The sequence below is a fragment of the Ammodytes marinus genome (assembly GCF_949987685.1).
Source record: "Ammodytes marinus genome assembly, chromosome: 14".
Taxonomy (NCBI): domain Eukaryota; kingdom Metazoa; phylum Chordata; class Actinopteri; order Uranoscopiformes; family Ammodytidae; genus Ammodytes; species Ammodytes marinus.
Window position 1 is genome coordinate 2785373 of NC_137218.1, and position 15000 is coordinate 2800372.

A 15000-nucleotide genomic window follows, 5' to 3' on the forward strand; every position below is an offset into this window, starting at 1 on the left:
TTCATATATTTTTCTGAGCGCGCCGCACATCGAAATAACTCAGTCCCGATAAGCAGCCGGCATGAGCTAAACTGTGGTGATCATGAACAAGTTCTTCTGTGAAACTAGTATGTTGTGTGTCTAAAGATTGAGCAGCGTTTGTTTTTATTTTTCTTACAGATTGCGAAGCGTTTTCAGGACTCCTGGAAATGCAGTGTGGCAGAAGCCGAATCTCTTCTCAAAGAACGACCCAAAATGTCTCCCTTCTTCCCTGCGTCCATAGACACAGACGCCTTCCACAGCATTTCCACACCGGACGGAGTGAACAAGGTGCAACCAACTTTTCCCTCCCCTACTTCCCCCACAGTTCCTGAGGCGCTGCACATGACCAATGGTTCGATATCATCCCCGATAACTTCTCCAACGAAACCAAGCACTTTAAAGAAATCTTCTAGCAAGAGGAAATCAAGTAAATCGTTGAAGGAAACGTGTAGTAAACACTCTAAAAAGACTTTACGTGATAGCCCTGACCAATCGGATAGAGACATAGGAGAATGCCCGTATTCAGACCTGGAATCGGTCCCTAAGATTTTGTGTCCTAAAGCACTCGAACGGCAGAAGAAACTCGTTCAAACTCAACCGACCGTCGCAGTCGTCGAGGAGGCGAAGAAGCAGCCGGAGATTCACACGGGACTTTGGTTTAGTAAATCGGTCAAAGACAGACGACCCAAAACAACCAGTCCGATGCCAGACCGCACACTCTTTGGCAAGGCGATGAATAAGAAAAAAAACTCATCTTGTGTTAGCAGGAAGACCTTGAATCTTAGTGGTGGGCACAGCGACCAATCAGGGTCCTCAGAACGGCAAAAGACTTTGTTACCGGCTCAACAGTCGGCACATTTGAAGAGTAAAAACACACCGATTGATAAGACAACTTTTGGTACAACTTGCAGTCTCGCAGATCAGTCAGGAACTCCGGACGAGAAAAAGTCAATGTTCTTTGTTGAGACTGTTGCGCCCTCTGACAAAAAGTGTGGTTACTCCAAAGGTAAACAGACAGTCGGTGTTACAACTGGAAGTCATGCGGAACAGTCAGGATCATTGGAAAAGCAGAAGTCCTTGGACGTTGTTGAGACTGGTGCGCCCTCTGTCAAGTTTGTTAATTCCAAAAAAGTCCAAAAAACGTGTGGTAATTCAAAAGCTAGGAAGACAGTCGATAGCACACCCGACACAGTTACTGGAGATACACCTGACCAGTTAGATTGCTCAGATTTGAAAGAAGCATTAGTCAGTTTCGATGACCAATCCGATTTTCCAGAGAATGTAAAAAGCGTCAGCCCAACTCGACATAGATATAAAAAAGGTAAAAGGACAGTCAGTGCTACATCTGGCAGAGAAGAAATGCAGAAGTCCTTGGACCCTGTAGAGATTGTTGCACTCTCTGACAAGTGTGGTTACACAAAAGGTAGGAAGACAGTCAATTATACACGGGACACTGTTGTTGGAGATACGCCTGACCAGTTACAAGGCTCAGATTTTAAGCAAGTAGGGATTTCAGAGGATGAAAAAAGCGTCAGTCGATCTCGACATAGATTTAAAAAAGGTAAACGAACTGTCAGTGCTACAACTGGCAGACAAGCGGACCACTCAAGATCACCGGACAAGAAAAATACCTTAGACTTTGTTGAGAATCGTGCGCCCTCTGAAAAAAAACTTGGTTCTTCAAAAGGTAGAAGGCCATTCAACGAGGCAACGGACCCTGTTACTGAAGAATTATTCAACCAATTAGATGGCTCAGATTTTGAACAAGCATTGGTCAGTGAATCAAGGATTTCAGAGGATGAAAAGAGCGTCAGTCCAACTCGACATAGATATAGAAAAGGTAAACGGACAGTCAGTGGTACAACTGGCATTCTAGCGGATCACTCAAGGTCACCGGACAAAAAAAAATCCGTAGACTTTGCTGAGAAGTCCTGTGAAAAAAAACGTGGTTATTCAAGAGGTAGACAGACAGTCAAGGAGGCAACGGACACTGTTACTGAAGAATCATTCGACGAGTTAGATGGCTCAGATTTTGAACAAGCATTGGTCAGTGAATCAAGGATTTCAGAGGATGAAAAGAGCGTCAGTCCAACTCGACATAGATATAAAAAAGGTAAACTGGGAGTCACTGGTACATCTAATCTTGCGGATTGCGACAAGCAGAAGAAGTCCTTGATTTCAATTGACACTGGTCTGCCCCCTGACAAGTATGGCTATTCAAAAGGTAGACACACAGTCGATAGCACACCAGACACTGTTACTGAAGAATTGCCTGACCAGTTCGATTGCTCAGATTTGAAGGCATTAGTCGGTTTCGATGACCAATCCGATTTTCCAGATAATGTTAAAAATGTCAGCCCAACTCGACATAGATGTAAAAAAGGTAAACGGACAGTCGGTGCTACAACTGGCATTCTAGCGGATCAGTTAGAATCACCTGACAAGCAGAAGTCCTTGGACATTGTCAAGATTGCTGCGTCCTCTGAAAAAAAGCGCGGTTATTCAAAAGGTAGAAGGACATTCAAGGATACAACGGACACTGTTACAGAAGAATTATTCAACCAATTAGATGGCTCAGATTTTGAACAAGCATTGGTCAGTGAATCAAGGATTTCAGAGGATGTTAAGAGCGTCAGTCCAACTCGACATAGATATAAAAAAGGTAAACGGACAGTCAGTGGTACAACTGGCATTCTAGCGGATCACTCAAGATCACCGGACAAAAAAAAATCCGTAGACTTTGCTGAGAAGCCCTCTGAAAAAAAACGTGGTTATTCAAGAGGTAGACAGACAGTCAAGGAGGCAACGGACACTGTTACTGAAGAATCATTCGACGAGTTAGATGGCTCAGATTTTAAAGAAGCATTGGTCAGTGAATCAAGGATTTCAGAGGATGAAAAGAGCGTCAGTCCAACTCGACATAGATATAAAAAAGCAGATAGGTCAGGATCGTCGGACAAAAAGAAGTCCTTGGACATTGTTGAGACTTGTGCGCCCTCCGAAAAAAAGCGCGGTTATTCAAAAGGTCGAAGGACAATCAAGGACACAAAGGACACTGTTACTGAAGAATCACCTGACCAGTTAGATTGCACAGATTTAAAAAAGGTATTAGTCAGTTTGGATGAACAATCAAGGTGTTCAGAGAATGTTAAAAGCCCGACTCGACAAAGATATGACAAAGATAAACGGAGAGTCAGTGGTACAACTGGCGGTCTAGCGGACGTTGTAGAGACCGGTGCGCCCTCTGAAAAAAAGCGTGGCTATTCAAAAAGTAGAGGCAGGACAGTCAAGGATACAACGGACACTGTTACTGGAGTATTGCCCGACCAGTTTGGGCCAATTTGTACAGATTTTGAAAAGGCATTCCTTAGTTTCAATGAACAATCCCGGTTTTCAGCAGAGAATGTAAAGAGTGTAGTCAGCCCATCTCAACATCCGGACACAATGGCTAATAAAGGCGTCCTTGTGTTTGAAGATATCTCTGACGAAGAAGAAGAACAAGAAGAAACAGAAAGTATCCAAACTCCAGCGTCCAACTCAAATGATGACAGTACTTCTTATCCACCTTCAAGGCTTGAAAAGCAAAACACCAATCTGGTCTCCAAGTGTGACAAGCTGCCGTTTGTCAAATTGATCCGCAAGGACTTAAAAGGCAAGAAGTTCCAGAACTCCCGTGCAACTAAAAGTCCCACCGACAAACCCGGACGTATTAAGAAAGACAAAATGGAAGACATTGAAGTTGCTAAAATCGCCCATAAACAAGTGGATTGTGTGGATGGAAAGGCGAGAGTCCCTAAAGATCAGGGAGTCAGTCAAGAATCCCTACAAAAGGAATCCCTAAAAAAGGTATCGGTTGGGAAGTTAAAAGCAAGTGGTGGCACTGGGTTTCTTAGTCTATCGTCAGAATCGGACACTACGAAACAGGCCTACGATGTGGCGAGACCCCCTGACCAACCTGGATGTACAAAGAAGGAAAAAACTAAAAAAGACACTATGGTGACTAAAATGTCATCTAGACAATCTGATTGTGTGAGTGAAAAGGCAAGAGTGTCCAAAGATCAGGAAATAATGTCAGAATCCACAAAAAAGGCCTCGGTCAAGAAGTTAAAAGCAAGTGGTGGCTCTGGTGTTGTTTGTCTGTCGTCAGAATCAAGGCAAGAGACGACCACCGTTGCCTCAGATGTGGCGGCTGACTCTGAAAAACCTGGATTTCGTAAGATGGAAAAAAGACAAAATAACGCCAAGGTAACTAAAATGTTCGCAAAAAAATCAGATTTTGCGGAAGGCGAGGAAAGTGTGTCTAAAGATCAGGAGGTCTCGGCTAAAAAGTTAAAAGCAAGTGTTGCCAATAGTTTTCGTTGTCTTTCGTCGCAAGGGGATACTACCGTTGCCTACGATGTGGAAAGTCCCTCAGACCAATCTGGATGTACAAAGATAGGCAAAACACACAAAGACGCTAATTTGACTAAAAGGTCCTCAAAACAATCAGATCAGGTGGACAGTTGCAAGCCAATAGAATCAAAAGATTGTGGAGTTGGTTCAGAATCCTTAAAAAAGGCCTCGGTTAAGAAGTTAAAAGCAAGCGGTGGGAGTGGAATCCTACATCTCTTGTCCGAGTCATCGCAAGGGACAACTACCGCTTCCTCCAACGTGGCAAGTCCCTCAGACCAACCAGGATGTACAAAGAAAGAAAAAGTACAAAAAGGTACAAATGTGCCTAAAATCTCCTCTAAACAGTTGGATTGTGATGACGGCAAGGCAGGTCTCTCCAAAGATCAGAAGCTAAGTTCAGTATCCATAAAAAAGGCTTCGGTTAAGAAATTAAAAGCCAGTGGTGGCACCGGTTTTCTACATCTCTCCTCGGAATCATTGCAAGGGGATACTACAGTTGCGTCTGATGTGGCAAGTCCGACTGACACACCTGGATGTACAAGGAAAGAAGCAACTCAAAAGGACACAGCTCATTTGTCTGAAATGTCGGCAAAACAATCAAACCAGGTGGACGGCAAAGAAATTGTGTCCAAAGATCGGAGAGGCAGGTCAGAATCCACAAATAAGCTCTCGGTTAGGAAGTTAAAAGCAAGCGGTGGGTCTGGGGTTGTTTGTCTGTCATCAGAATCAAGGCAAGAGACGACTACCGCTGCCTCAGATGTGCCGACTGACACGGAAAAATCTGGTTATAGAAAGATGGAAAAAAGACAAAAAGACACTAAGGTCAATAAAATGTCTTCTAAACAATCGGATTTTGAGGAAGAGAAGGCAAGTGTCTCAAAAGATCAGGAGTTGAGTTCAGTATCCATAAAAAAGGCTTCGATTAAGAAGTTAAAAGCAAGCTGTGGGACTGGTTTTCTTCATCTCTCGTCCGAATCAACACAAGGGAAAAGTATTGTGGCCTCAGATGTCTCTAGTGTGTCCAATGAGTTGGGTATCCCAGAATCTGAAAAGGTTCCAGTTTTAAATGCTAGCCCAAGGAATGTGACTTCTAAACAATCAGATTGGACGGAAGAAAATATTACGATTCCTCCCACCTCAGTTGTAAAAAGCATATCTTCTGACAAGCTAAACATCTTAGAGCAGCATTACTCATCTGCCAGTTGTCCAATTTTGAAAACAGCTCCTCTTCCTTCTCACCGAAATGAGAGTTTATCTAGTAGGAATGCTGATATGCCTGAATGCCCGTCTTTGGAGAAATCAGAGAAAGTTGTCCACAAATCGAAGCAAGCAGCTCCGAGTAAAGTAAATAAAGTCGTTTTACCTGTGCAGCTCGCCCATCTCCCAGCCAGCAGCCGCTTAATGACGAGAGCTTTGAAGGCCATGCAAGAAGCAAATCAGAAAAAGATTGAAAAAGCCGAACAAAAAGAACTCTTGAACCCATTCAGAACAGCTGAAGACCTCCTGTGCCATTCTGAGGCCAAACTGGACCTTTGCGCTCAAAATAAATCTAGTAAAACGCATTGCAACGATAATGTTGATTGCGATCGGGACACTTTTTCTAGCTGTAGCACTTCCCCTCTGATGCTTTCTGACTTTCAAGCGGATGTCAAGAGTGAAGACGAAGACCTTTCGATATCCTCAACCCCACCGATGGACTTCATTCCTCTTACTTCCAGGGTCAAGGCAAAGAAGGAAGATCTTGCCTGTGACGTAAGCTCCCCATCCTCGCCATTTTCTTTCATGAATGCCTTTAAAAACGTTGAGGACGTATCCTTCCAGTCCGTGACAAGCGAGAAAGATGGTAAACCTATCTCTATCAAAGCAGACACAAACCACAAATTCAGCACTTTTCTTATGATACTAAAGGACTTGCACGACACTCGAGAGAAAGATGGGACGCCTTTAGAGCTGGATATCGGGCCGCCGAGTTCCCACGTTAAAGAGGAACCTTTAGTGATGCCTTCGGAGGCTTCCACTTCAAACCAAGATCATCATATTGAACTCGCTGTTAACAATTCAAATTCAAGTCCGGACAAATTCAAAATCGGACACAATGTTTGCACAAATCAGAGGGCAAAGAGGCCCTATAGCAGAAGGGGTGGTTCCACGGGGGTTAAGAAGAGAGCTAACCGTAAAGTGCCTTGCCGTCCTACCAGATCCGGACCGGGTTTTCCTGGAGTCGAACCCTTGCCGGCAATGGACTCTGGAGCATCAGGAGTCCAGTCCGTGTTTGACATTCAAACCAGCAGCTTAGGAAGGCAGGGGAGAAGTGGCGAGGGATTGATTGGAGAGGAGGGGGATGAGGAGGAAAGGTGGAAGAGACTAAATGTGAATCTACAGAACATGGTGCCTTTGGAGCAGAGAGGGTGTGACACTGCGCTACAGCCAAATAGACTCGACTGCTGCACTGAGACCAACACAAGCTCGATGCACAGCGCCGGAGAAGATGACAAGACTTCAAAAGGTAAGGACAGTCTTCTAGATTACTGTGGACTCACACCAAAAGCTTTAAATATGCCTGTGGACACTTACTGTAGGTTACTGCCAGTTCCCCAAAAGTCACTGGTGAGACTTTGGCTGTGTTCGAAAAGCCCTACTAACATCCTACTCATACTAACATCCTACTCATACTAACATCCTACTCATACTAACGTCCTACTCATACTAACATCCTACTCATACTAACGTCCTACTCATACTAACGTCCTACTCATACTAACGTCCTACTCATACTCTCATATAATCATATTGACATCAATTTGAGTATGTTGTGGTTGTGTATGCTAGTTTGTGTAGGCGAGAAATGCCCGGATGAGTACTTACTTCCGTAAAGATTTTTTGTATGGATCGATAGGTTACTTTTTCTACTCAACCGCCCCACAATGCATTGCGTTTTTTCAAACGACACAGAAGGTTTTTCTTAAATTATTTATTGCTTCTGTATACTTCAGTGTAAAGGGTCCTAAGAACCTCACATACACAATCGATCGTTAAGTAGACGGTATGTAGTATATACATGTTGAGTATGTAGGAGGGAGGACGTTAGTAGGGCTTTTACTACATAGCCTGAACTTGTGTCCATTACTTTGTGTTCCACACTACAAACAAACCGAGAACTAACAGAAGCTAGTGTCTTTTCTTGTGAATCTGTTCCAGCACATAAACGAATCAGGAAACCGAGCAAGAGGCTCATCGAGTGGACCGAAGAGTACGATCAGATTTTCTCCACGAGGAAGAAAAACAAAAAGCCTCTCCAGTTGATTGGAAAGGTAAAACTCAGACAAAGTAAGATCTGTTGTAACTTTATAATCATATGTTCTTATATTTTCATACTTCTATTATGGCTTTTAAAGGTGGAGTCAGTGATTCTGGAGAACGCTTGTTGTTCAAAATCACTTTTTGTCAAAATCAGTAAATATCTCCTCATGATATGCTATCTGTCCGTAACCTGGTGTTAATACAAAGCCTAGGCTCTGTAAACTGGTATGTAAACAAAGAAAGTGGCCCACCGTAGCTAGCAGAATGCCCGTTTACAGAGCCTAGGCTGTGTTTTGACATTGGATTATTGGTTTTGAGCGCACAAAAAGTACGGACAGTTAGCGGATCATGAGGAGATATTCACTGATTTGGACAAAACTCATTCTCCAGAATCACTGACTCCACCTTTTAAGCATCAGATATCACATTTATTTTGAGCTACCCATGAAGCTAACATCACTGATTGACATTTAATTCACATCATTTGTTTTTTTCTCAGGCCGCTACCGATGCTTCCGAAACCGCGGGATCGGATAAGGACCCACATGACCAACTTCCATCTCTGGACTTACTTCCTGAAATACAGACTCCGCCTCCCGATGACACTGCTGCGACAAACCCGTCAGAACTACAGATCCCCAGCACCGAAAACTCAACTACCCAAGATGCACCTGTGCTCTCCATCGACACACTAACACCACCGCCTGATGTCGACCTACCGCTGCCAGAAGGCCTCGCCAAAGATGGCGGTAAGGAAGCGGTTGTGCATTTGTGCATTTGTGCAACACACACAAACAAATAAACACATGCATCATCAAAGCATACACAAAACCAACCAACAAACTAACAAAAACTAAACAGAAATAAAACAGAAAATGACAATAAAAAAGGAAAGGAAAATAAAGAAAAATCTGACCCGTGGACCTTTACTGCAGGTCATCCCCCCCCCCTCTCTCTCTCTCTCTCTCTCTCTCTCTCTCTCTCTCTCTCTCTCTCTCTCTCTCTCTCTCTCTGTCTCCCCATTTCAACTCTGTACTATCAAATAAAGCTTGAAAATGCCAAAAAATAATCTTTAAAAAAATAGATCTTTAGGACAGCAGGAGATAGTGTCGTAAAACACAACATTTTTGGTCCAAAGGGGGCGCTACAATCATCAACAATAAATCAATGTGGGCGGCAGTGGTGAAGTGGGTAGGGAGATTGCCTCTGGAGTGCAGGGTCGGAGGTTCGATCCCCCGTCTCCCCGCCACATGTCCAAGTGTCCCTGAGCAAAGAGACACTGAACCCCAAATTGCTCCCGATGGTTCAGAGAGCGCCTTGCATGGCAGCTTCTACCATCGGTGTATGAGTGTGTGTGTGAATGGGTGAATGTGGTAAGATATGTAAAGCGCTTTGGGGCTGAGAAAATCGGCTAGAAAAGCGCTATATAAGTCAAGTCCATTTACCAATGTATTGAGTGTTTTCTATGTGCTGCTTGGTTAACAGGAATGGTTAAAATAAATTAATTGTTTTTTTATTGTGAAACTTTATTGACAGGAGGCGCTCCCGTTGTTCTGGGGAGGAAGAGGAAGAGGAAACCCACTCAGAAGATCCTGGAGTATAGTCTGGAGGCCGAGGCTTCAACCAGCCCCAAGAAGAAGGTCTGTGTGTGTGTGTGTGTGTGTGTGTGTGTGTGTGTGTGTGTGTGTGTGTGTGTGTGTGTGTGTGTGTGTGTGTGTGTGTGTGTGTGTGTGTGTGTGTGTGTGTGTGTGTGTGTGTGTGTGTGTGTGTGTGTGTGTGTGTGTGTGTGTGTGTGTGTGTGTGTGTGTGTGTGTGTGTGTGTGTGAGAGAGAGTGTGTGAGAGTGTGTTACAACCTGATGCATCGCAAAAGCTCTGCATTAAATATAATGCTTTTGTCATTCAGTTTTTTGTCATTCAACGTTTGTAATAATGTTTCTCTCGTTTCAGGTCAAAACACTGAAGAACAATTCAAATCCTGCTCCTCAATCAGGTTTGTCAATGGCCTTAGAAAACTGTGTTTTACACTATAGTGCAACTCGTAATATATAAATATAGATTGGAACTCCGACTTGATCCAACATCTAGATTTGAGTTTGTTAAAGAAATTCAAACTTATACCTTATTAGTTAGATATTGCCAAATTTACTTTATTTATTTATTCAAACTTTTCTGAAAAATGTTGCAATACAAAAAATAATAGTTTTAATGTGATTCATCAACTGGTAAAGTTTCATGATACCTATGAGTTAAAAAGTTTACCCTATGGGCCGCTCCGGTGGCGTAGTGGATAGAGCGCGTACCATCTCGGCTCCGGCCTTCGTTGCAGTGGTCGCGGGTTCAAATCCGACGCGTGGACCTTTACTGCAGGTCATCCCCCCCCTCCCCGTGCCCCCACACCATGCAACAAAGCCTGAAAATGCCCAAAAAATATCTTAAAAAAAAAGTTTCCCTTATTCATCTGCCTTGTCTCACCTTGAATACATTGTCTTTCCTATACTCAGATTGTGGGCCGTCACCTGTTAAACCAAAGCCTAAGCAGCCCACAGCAGCCAGCAGCGCCACAGAGACAGTAGATCAGTCAGACCAGCCCCCGTCCTCCAACCCCCCTGTGCCCCCCTCCCCCCCGGCCCTGTGTGAGGACATTACATCATCCGGAGAAAACCACATCGCTCCCACAACACACGACCAAGACAAGACTGAAGACGTCAAGAGGGATTCAGCAGAGTCAGAGGTCGGACATCTTTATTTTGTGCTATATTTACTTTTAAATTTAAAGGAATACTTCACCCATACTGAACCGGCGTTCTATCATTATAAAATCACAATTATAATATAATGAATGAGGTTTTTCTTCCCTCAGTCTTCCCTTGGCCCAGCTGTCCTGTTAATCCTAACCCTACATTTTCCCATGTGTGATGTCACACATGGGAAAATGTAGGGTTAGACAGTGAGACCATAAAACACTCTTTCTGCCTTTTCTCAGGCTAGGATGAACCGATTTCTAAAAATTTCGCACATTTATGCTACATAGGATCTCAGAGTTCAATACACCTTCATATTCCCACCGGTGAAATAGGTCTTTAAGTTTTGGGCTGGAGGCATTATGTTTTTTGGTGCCCGTCCATCGGTCCGGGCCATTCCTGTGAACGCAATAACTTATGACCACTTTGAGGGATTTTCATCAAATGAAGCACAACCTTACACTTTGTATCGAAGATGAACTGATTAGATTTTGGAGGTCAAAGGTTACTGTGACCTTTCCATATTGTGATGTCTCGGTGACCTTGTACCATATTGTATCTTCTTAGGAGCTTTACCTTCTTTCAAGCTTTGCCTACCAACACTTTCCACAATCGTATATGGAATCTCTGTTTTTATTTGTTTACATTTTTATATTTTTTATTTATATTATTTGACATAACTCTTGATGCTCTGTTCTTATATCTGTGTCGTTATTTTCAGGGTGAGCCGTCAAACCTGGACCACAGTTTATCCCCCATGAAGGACGATCTGTCTCTGTGTGATGATCCACTTTCACCTCTGAGAAAAATCATCGGAGACAGAGGAGGACCGGCGTCTATGAAGGAAAACATATGTCAGGTTAGAATTCACCTATTTTACTAGTCATAACCAGTTTATACACGAGTTTACAACTTTGTGTCAACTCGTTTGCCATACTGAGAAATACAGAGAGAGTTTTGTGGAGCTGATAGGCTTAATCAACTTGGCTTGAATGTAACTGACATTAATTCATATGAAAACGTTTAAAGTAGGTTATGTGTGTTTTCTGTCCTAGGAGGTGTGTGAGAAATGCTCTTTAATGACAATATTTTTGGGGGGAATTTGGTAGAAATGTTGTCAGTAGTTTGTAGAATAAAACCAAAATGTTCATTCTACTCAAACATATGCCTCTAAATAGTAAAACGAGAGACACTGAACATTTGGAGTGGTCTCTTCATTTTTTCCAGAGCTGTATTTACATATATAATGTATTTTTTAACCTCGGTGTCCCAGGTGTGTGAGAAGTCAGGTGAGCTACTGCTGTGTGAGGGTCAGTGCTGTGGAGCCTTTCATCTCCCCTGCATCTCTCTGGCCGAGGCTCCCAGAGGAAAGTTTGTCTGTCCAGAGTGCAAATCAGGTAAGAAAGCATCGTGAAAACCATACAGTTGAGTTTAATGAAGACACACATTTAAAGGTGCAGTGTGTAATATGACATCATCAAGAAAGTTCTACAAAGTTCTAGAATGCAACGCTCCCTGGGTAACCCCAACCCTTTAGAATAATAACAGAAGCTACAGTGGCCTTCAAGGACAAGAACAATTCTTAATTTTAAACAATGCACCTGATGACATTCCAACTATGACACTTCCAAAATGGCGGTGACAAGGCCTTGGTCCAAAGTATGGAGAAATATGGACATATATGAGACCCTTTCAAAGGAAAAAAATAATAATAATTAAAAAGAAATTCAGCTATTATGCACTAAATTAAATGTACTTATGGATATTATAATTACTTTCTACAAAATCTGCTGGGAAATATAACCCAATATTCTACACACTGCAGGTTTAAAGGAATACTTCACCCATAAGGAAACGGCGTTCTATTATTACAAAATTGCTATTATAATATCATAATAACAGACCTGTAGAATGCCGTGATTTGCATAGGATTTTCCAAATGCACTAATATAATATGATGAATTAGGTTTGTCTTCCCTCAGTCTTCCCTCAGTCTTCCCTTGGCCCAGCTGTCCTGTTAATCCTAACCCTACATTTTACCATGTGTGATGTCACTCATGGGAAAATGTAGGGTTAGACAGTGAGACCATAAAACACTCTTTCTGCCTTTTCTAAAAATGTCAACACGAAGAACAATATATTAAAATATGCCCTCAATAGAGTAGACGTGAAATAATGCCTGCCAGCTAACAGCTAATTGTTACAAACAAGCTAAAATCGATCTTCTGTCTTTCTCTCTCTCTCTCTCTCTCTCTCTCTCTCTCTCTCTCTCTCTCTCTCTCTCTCTCTCTCTCTCTCTCTCTCTCTCGCTCTCTCTCTCTCTCTCCCAGGGATCCACACCTGCTTTGTGTGTAAGAAGCGCGGTGAGGACGTGCGTCGCTGTATGATTCCAGTCTGTGGGAAGTTCTACCACGGAGAATGTATCGCTAACTTTGCCCCGACCGCTCCCGTCAACCGAGGCTTTCGCTGCTCCATCCACGTCTGTCTCACCTGCTTCATAGCCAACCCAACCAGCCCGACAATCTCTAAAGGTAAAAGTGTGTGTGTGTGTGTGTGTGTGTGTGTGTGTGTGCGTGTGTGTGTGTGTGTGTGTGTGTGTGTGTGTGTGTGTGTGTGTGTGTGTGTGTGTGTGTGTGTGTGCACTTTAAAGGTGCAGTGTGTAATATGACATCATCAAGAAAGTTCTACAAAGTTCTAGAATGCAGCGCTCCCTGGGTAACCCCAACCCTTTAGAATAATAACAGAAGCTACAGTGGCCTTCAAGGACAAGAACAATTCTAAATTTTAAACAATGCACCTGATGACATTCCAACTATGACACTTTCAAGATGGCGGCACTAGGCCTTGGTCCAAAATATGCAGAAATATGGACATATATGAGACCCTTTCTAAGGGAAAAAATAATAATTCAAAACCTTTTTTTCAGCTATTATGCACTAAATTAAATGTACTTATTGATATTATAATTACTTTCTACAAAATCTGCTAGGAAATAAAAACCAAAATTCTACACACTGCAGGTTTAAAAGTCACTGCAGGTGAATAGGGTAACACATTTTAACGTATAGATATCATCATGAATCCTTGTCAGTTGATTACTGACATTAAAACAATTATTTATTGTTTTACAAATTTTAAAAGGTATAAAATCTGGATAATTTACCCAAATTACTTCTGTTTTGTTAGTGTGTATATATTGAATAATTTTTTTAATCTTTTTTCACAATATTTGTTTTGTTGTTTTTATTTTTATTTCTTTTGTTGAACAACATACACAAACACACATTTGTACCATCTTAAGAACACAAATTAAGTAATTTATTAAAAATAAAAATAAAAAATTATAATAAAATATATAAAAATCAAGCAATATTGAAGATGGGATTATATTATGGGATAGTTAAACAGAGATGTGGAAAAATGAGACTGTTTCAGAAATATTTCAAAGTTCCTCGTAGCACCTTTAAATCCCATCCCTTCCCTTGTATGTCTCCTACAGGGCGCTTGGTGCGTTAATTTACCAGAATTACTGTAGTTTTGTTTGTGTGTAATACAGAATATACTTTAATTTTTTTTTCCGCAATATTTTTATTGTAATTTTTTTTCTCTTCTTTTTTTTTTTAATAAAAACAATATCTCAAAATTTACTACAAAAAAATTGTTCTCACATTCAATCCCATTCATTCCCTTGTATCGCTCTGTTAAGGTGTTTGGATCATGAGGAGATATTCACTGATTTTGACAACAAGCGTATCTCCAGAATCACTGACTACACCTTTTAAATTCTCTCCCCATCCCATTCCTCCCCTTGTCCACTCAAAGAATTGATTTCAAAATACTGATGTTGGTTTATAAAGCACTAAATGGTTTAGCGCCAAAATACATTACTGATCTGCTGATACGTTATGAACCGTCCAGAGCCCTTAGGTCGTCTGGGACAGGTCTGCTTACAGTCCCTAGAGTTAGGACTAAACGAGGAGACAGACAGACAGACAGACAGACAGACAGGTCTACTTACAGTCCCTAGAGTTAGGACTAAACAAGGAGAAGCAGCTTTTAGTTTTCATGCTCCAAATATCTGGAACAAACTCCCAGAAAACTTGAGGTCTGCTGCAACCCTCAGTTCTTTTAAATCAAGTCTGAAGACTTTTCTGTTTCCATTTTAACCTGTACTTTTTATTTTATTTAAATGTTTTACTTCTTTTCATTCGCTTTTAAATGTCTTCTAATGTGTTTTACGTATTTTAATCTTGCCCCTGTAAAGCACTTTGAGTGGCCTTGTGTTTGAATTGTGCTATATAAATAAACTTGCCTTCCCTTGTATGTCTCCTACAGGGCGCTTGGTGCGGTGTGTGCGCTGCCCGATAGCGTACCATGCTACTGACCTGTGTATGGCGTCCGGCTGTGTGGTCCTGTCCAACAACAGCATCATCTGTCCCAACCACTTCAGCGCCCGGCGGGGGGTCAAGAACCACGAGCACGTCAACGTCAGCTGGTGCTTTGTCTGCACGGAGGGTAAGAATTAAAGATACAGTGCGTAACTTG

General features: G+C 42.1%; 1 protein-coding gene across 1 annotated transcript in view; it reads left to right on the forward strand.

Annotated features, from left to right (window-relative positions):
* Positions 1 to 15000, forward strand: part of nsd1b (nuclear receptor binding SET domain protein 1b) — a gene marked incomplete at both ends in the record, with an annotated part of 88481 nt that overhangs the window by 63901 nt on the left and 9580 nt on the right. The window contains 11 exons of the mRNA XM_080040868.1: positions 160 to 1027; positions 3497 to 6919; positions 7612 to 7724; positions 8213 to 8462; positions 9250 to 9353; positions 9662 to 9704; positions 10216 to 10445; positions 11177 to 11314; positions 11729 to 11852; positions 12786 to 12986; positions 14791 to 14970. Of these exons, the coding sequence (XP_079896994.1) occupies positions 160 to 1027; positions 3497 to 6919; positions 7612 to 7724; positions 8213 to 8462; positions 9250 to 9353; positions 9662 to 9704; positions 10216 to 10445; positions 11177 to 11314; positions 11729 to 11852; positions 12786 to 12986; positions 14791 to 14970 (5674 nt within the window). The remainder of the gene's footprint in view (positions 1 to 159; positions 1028 to 3496; positions 6920 to 7611; positions 7725 to 8212; positions 8463 to 9249; positions 9354 to 9661; positions 9705 to 10215; positions 10446 to 11176; positions 11315 to 11728; positions 11853 to 12785; positions 12987 to 14790; positions 14971 to 15000) is intronic.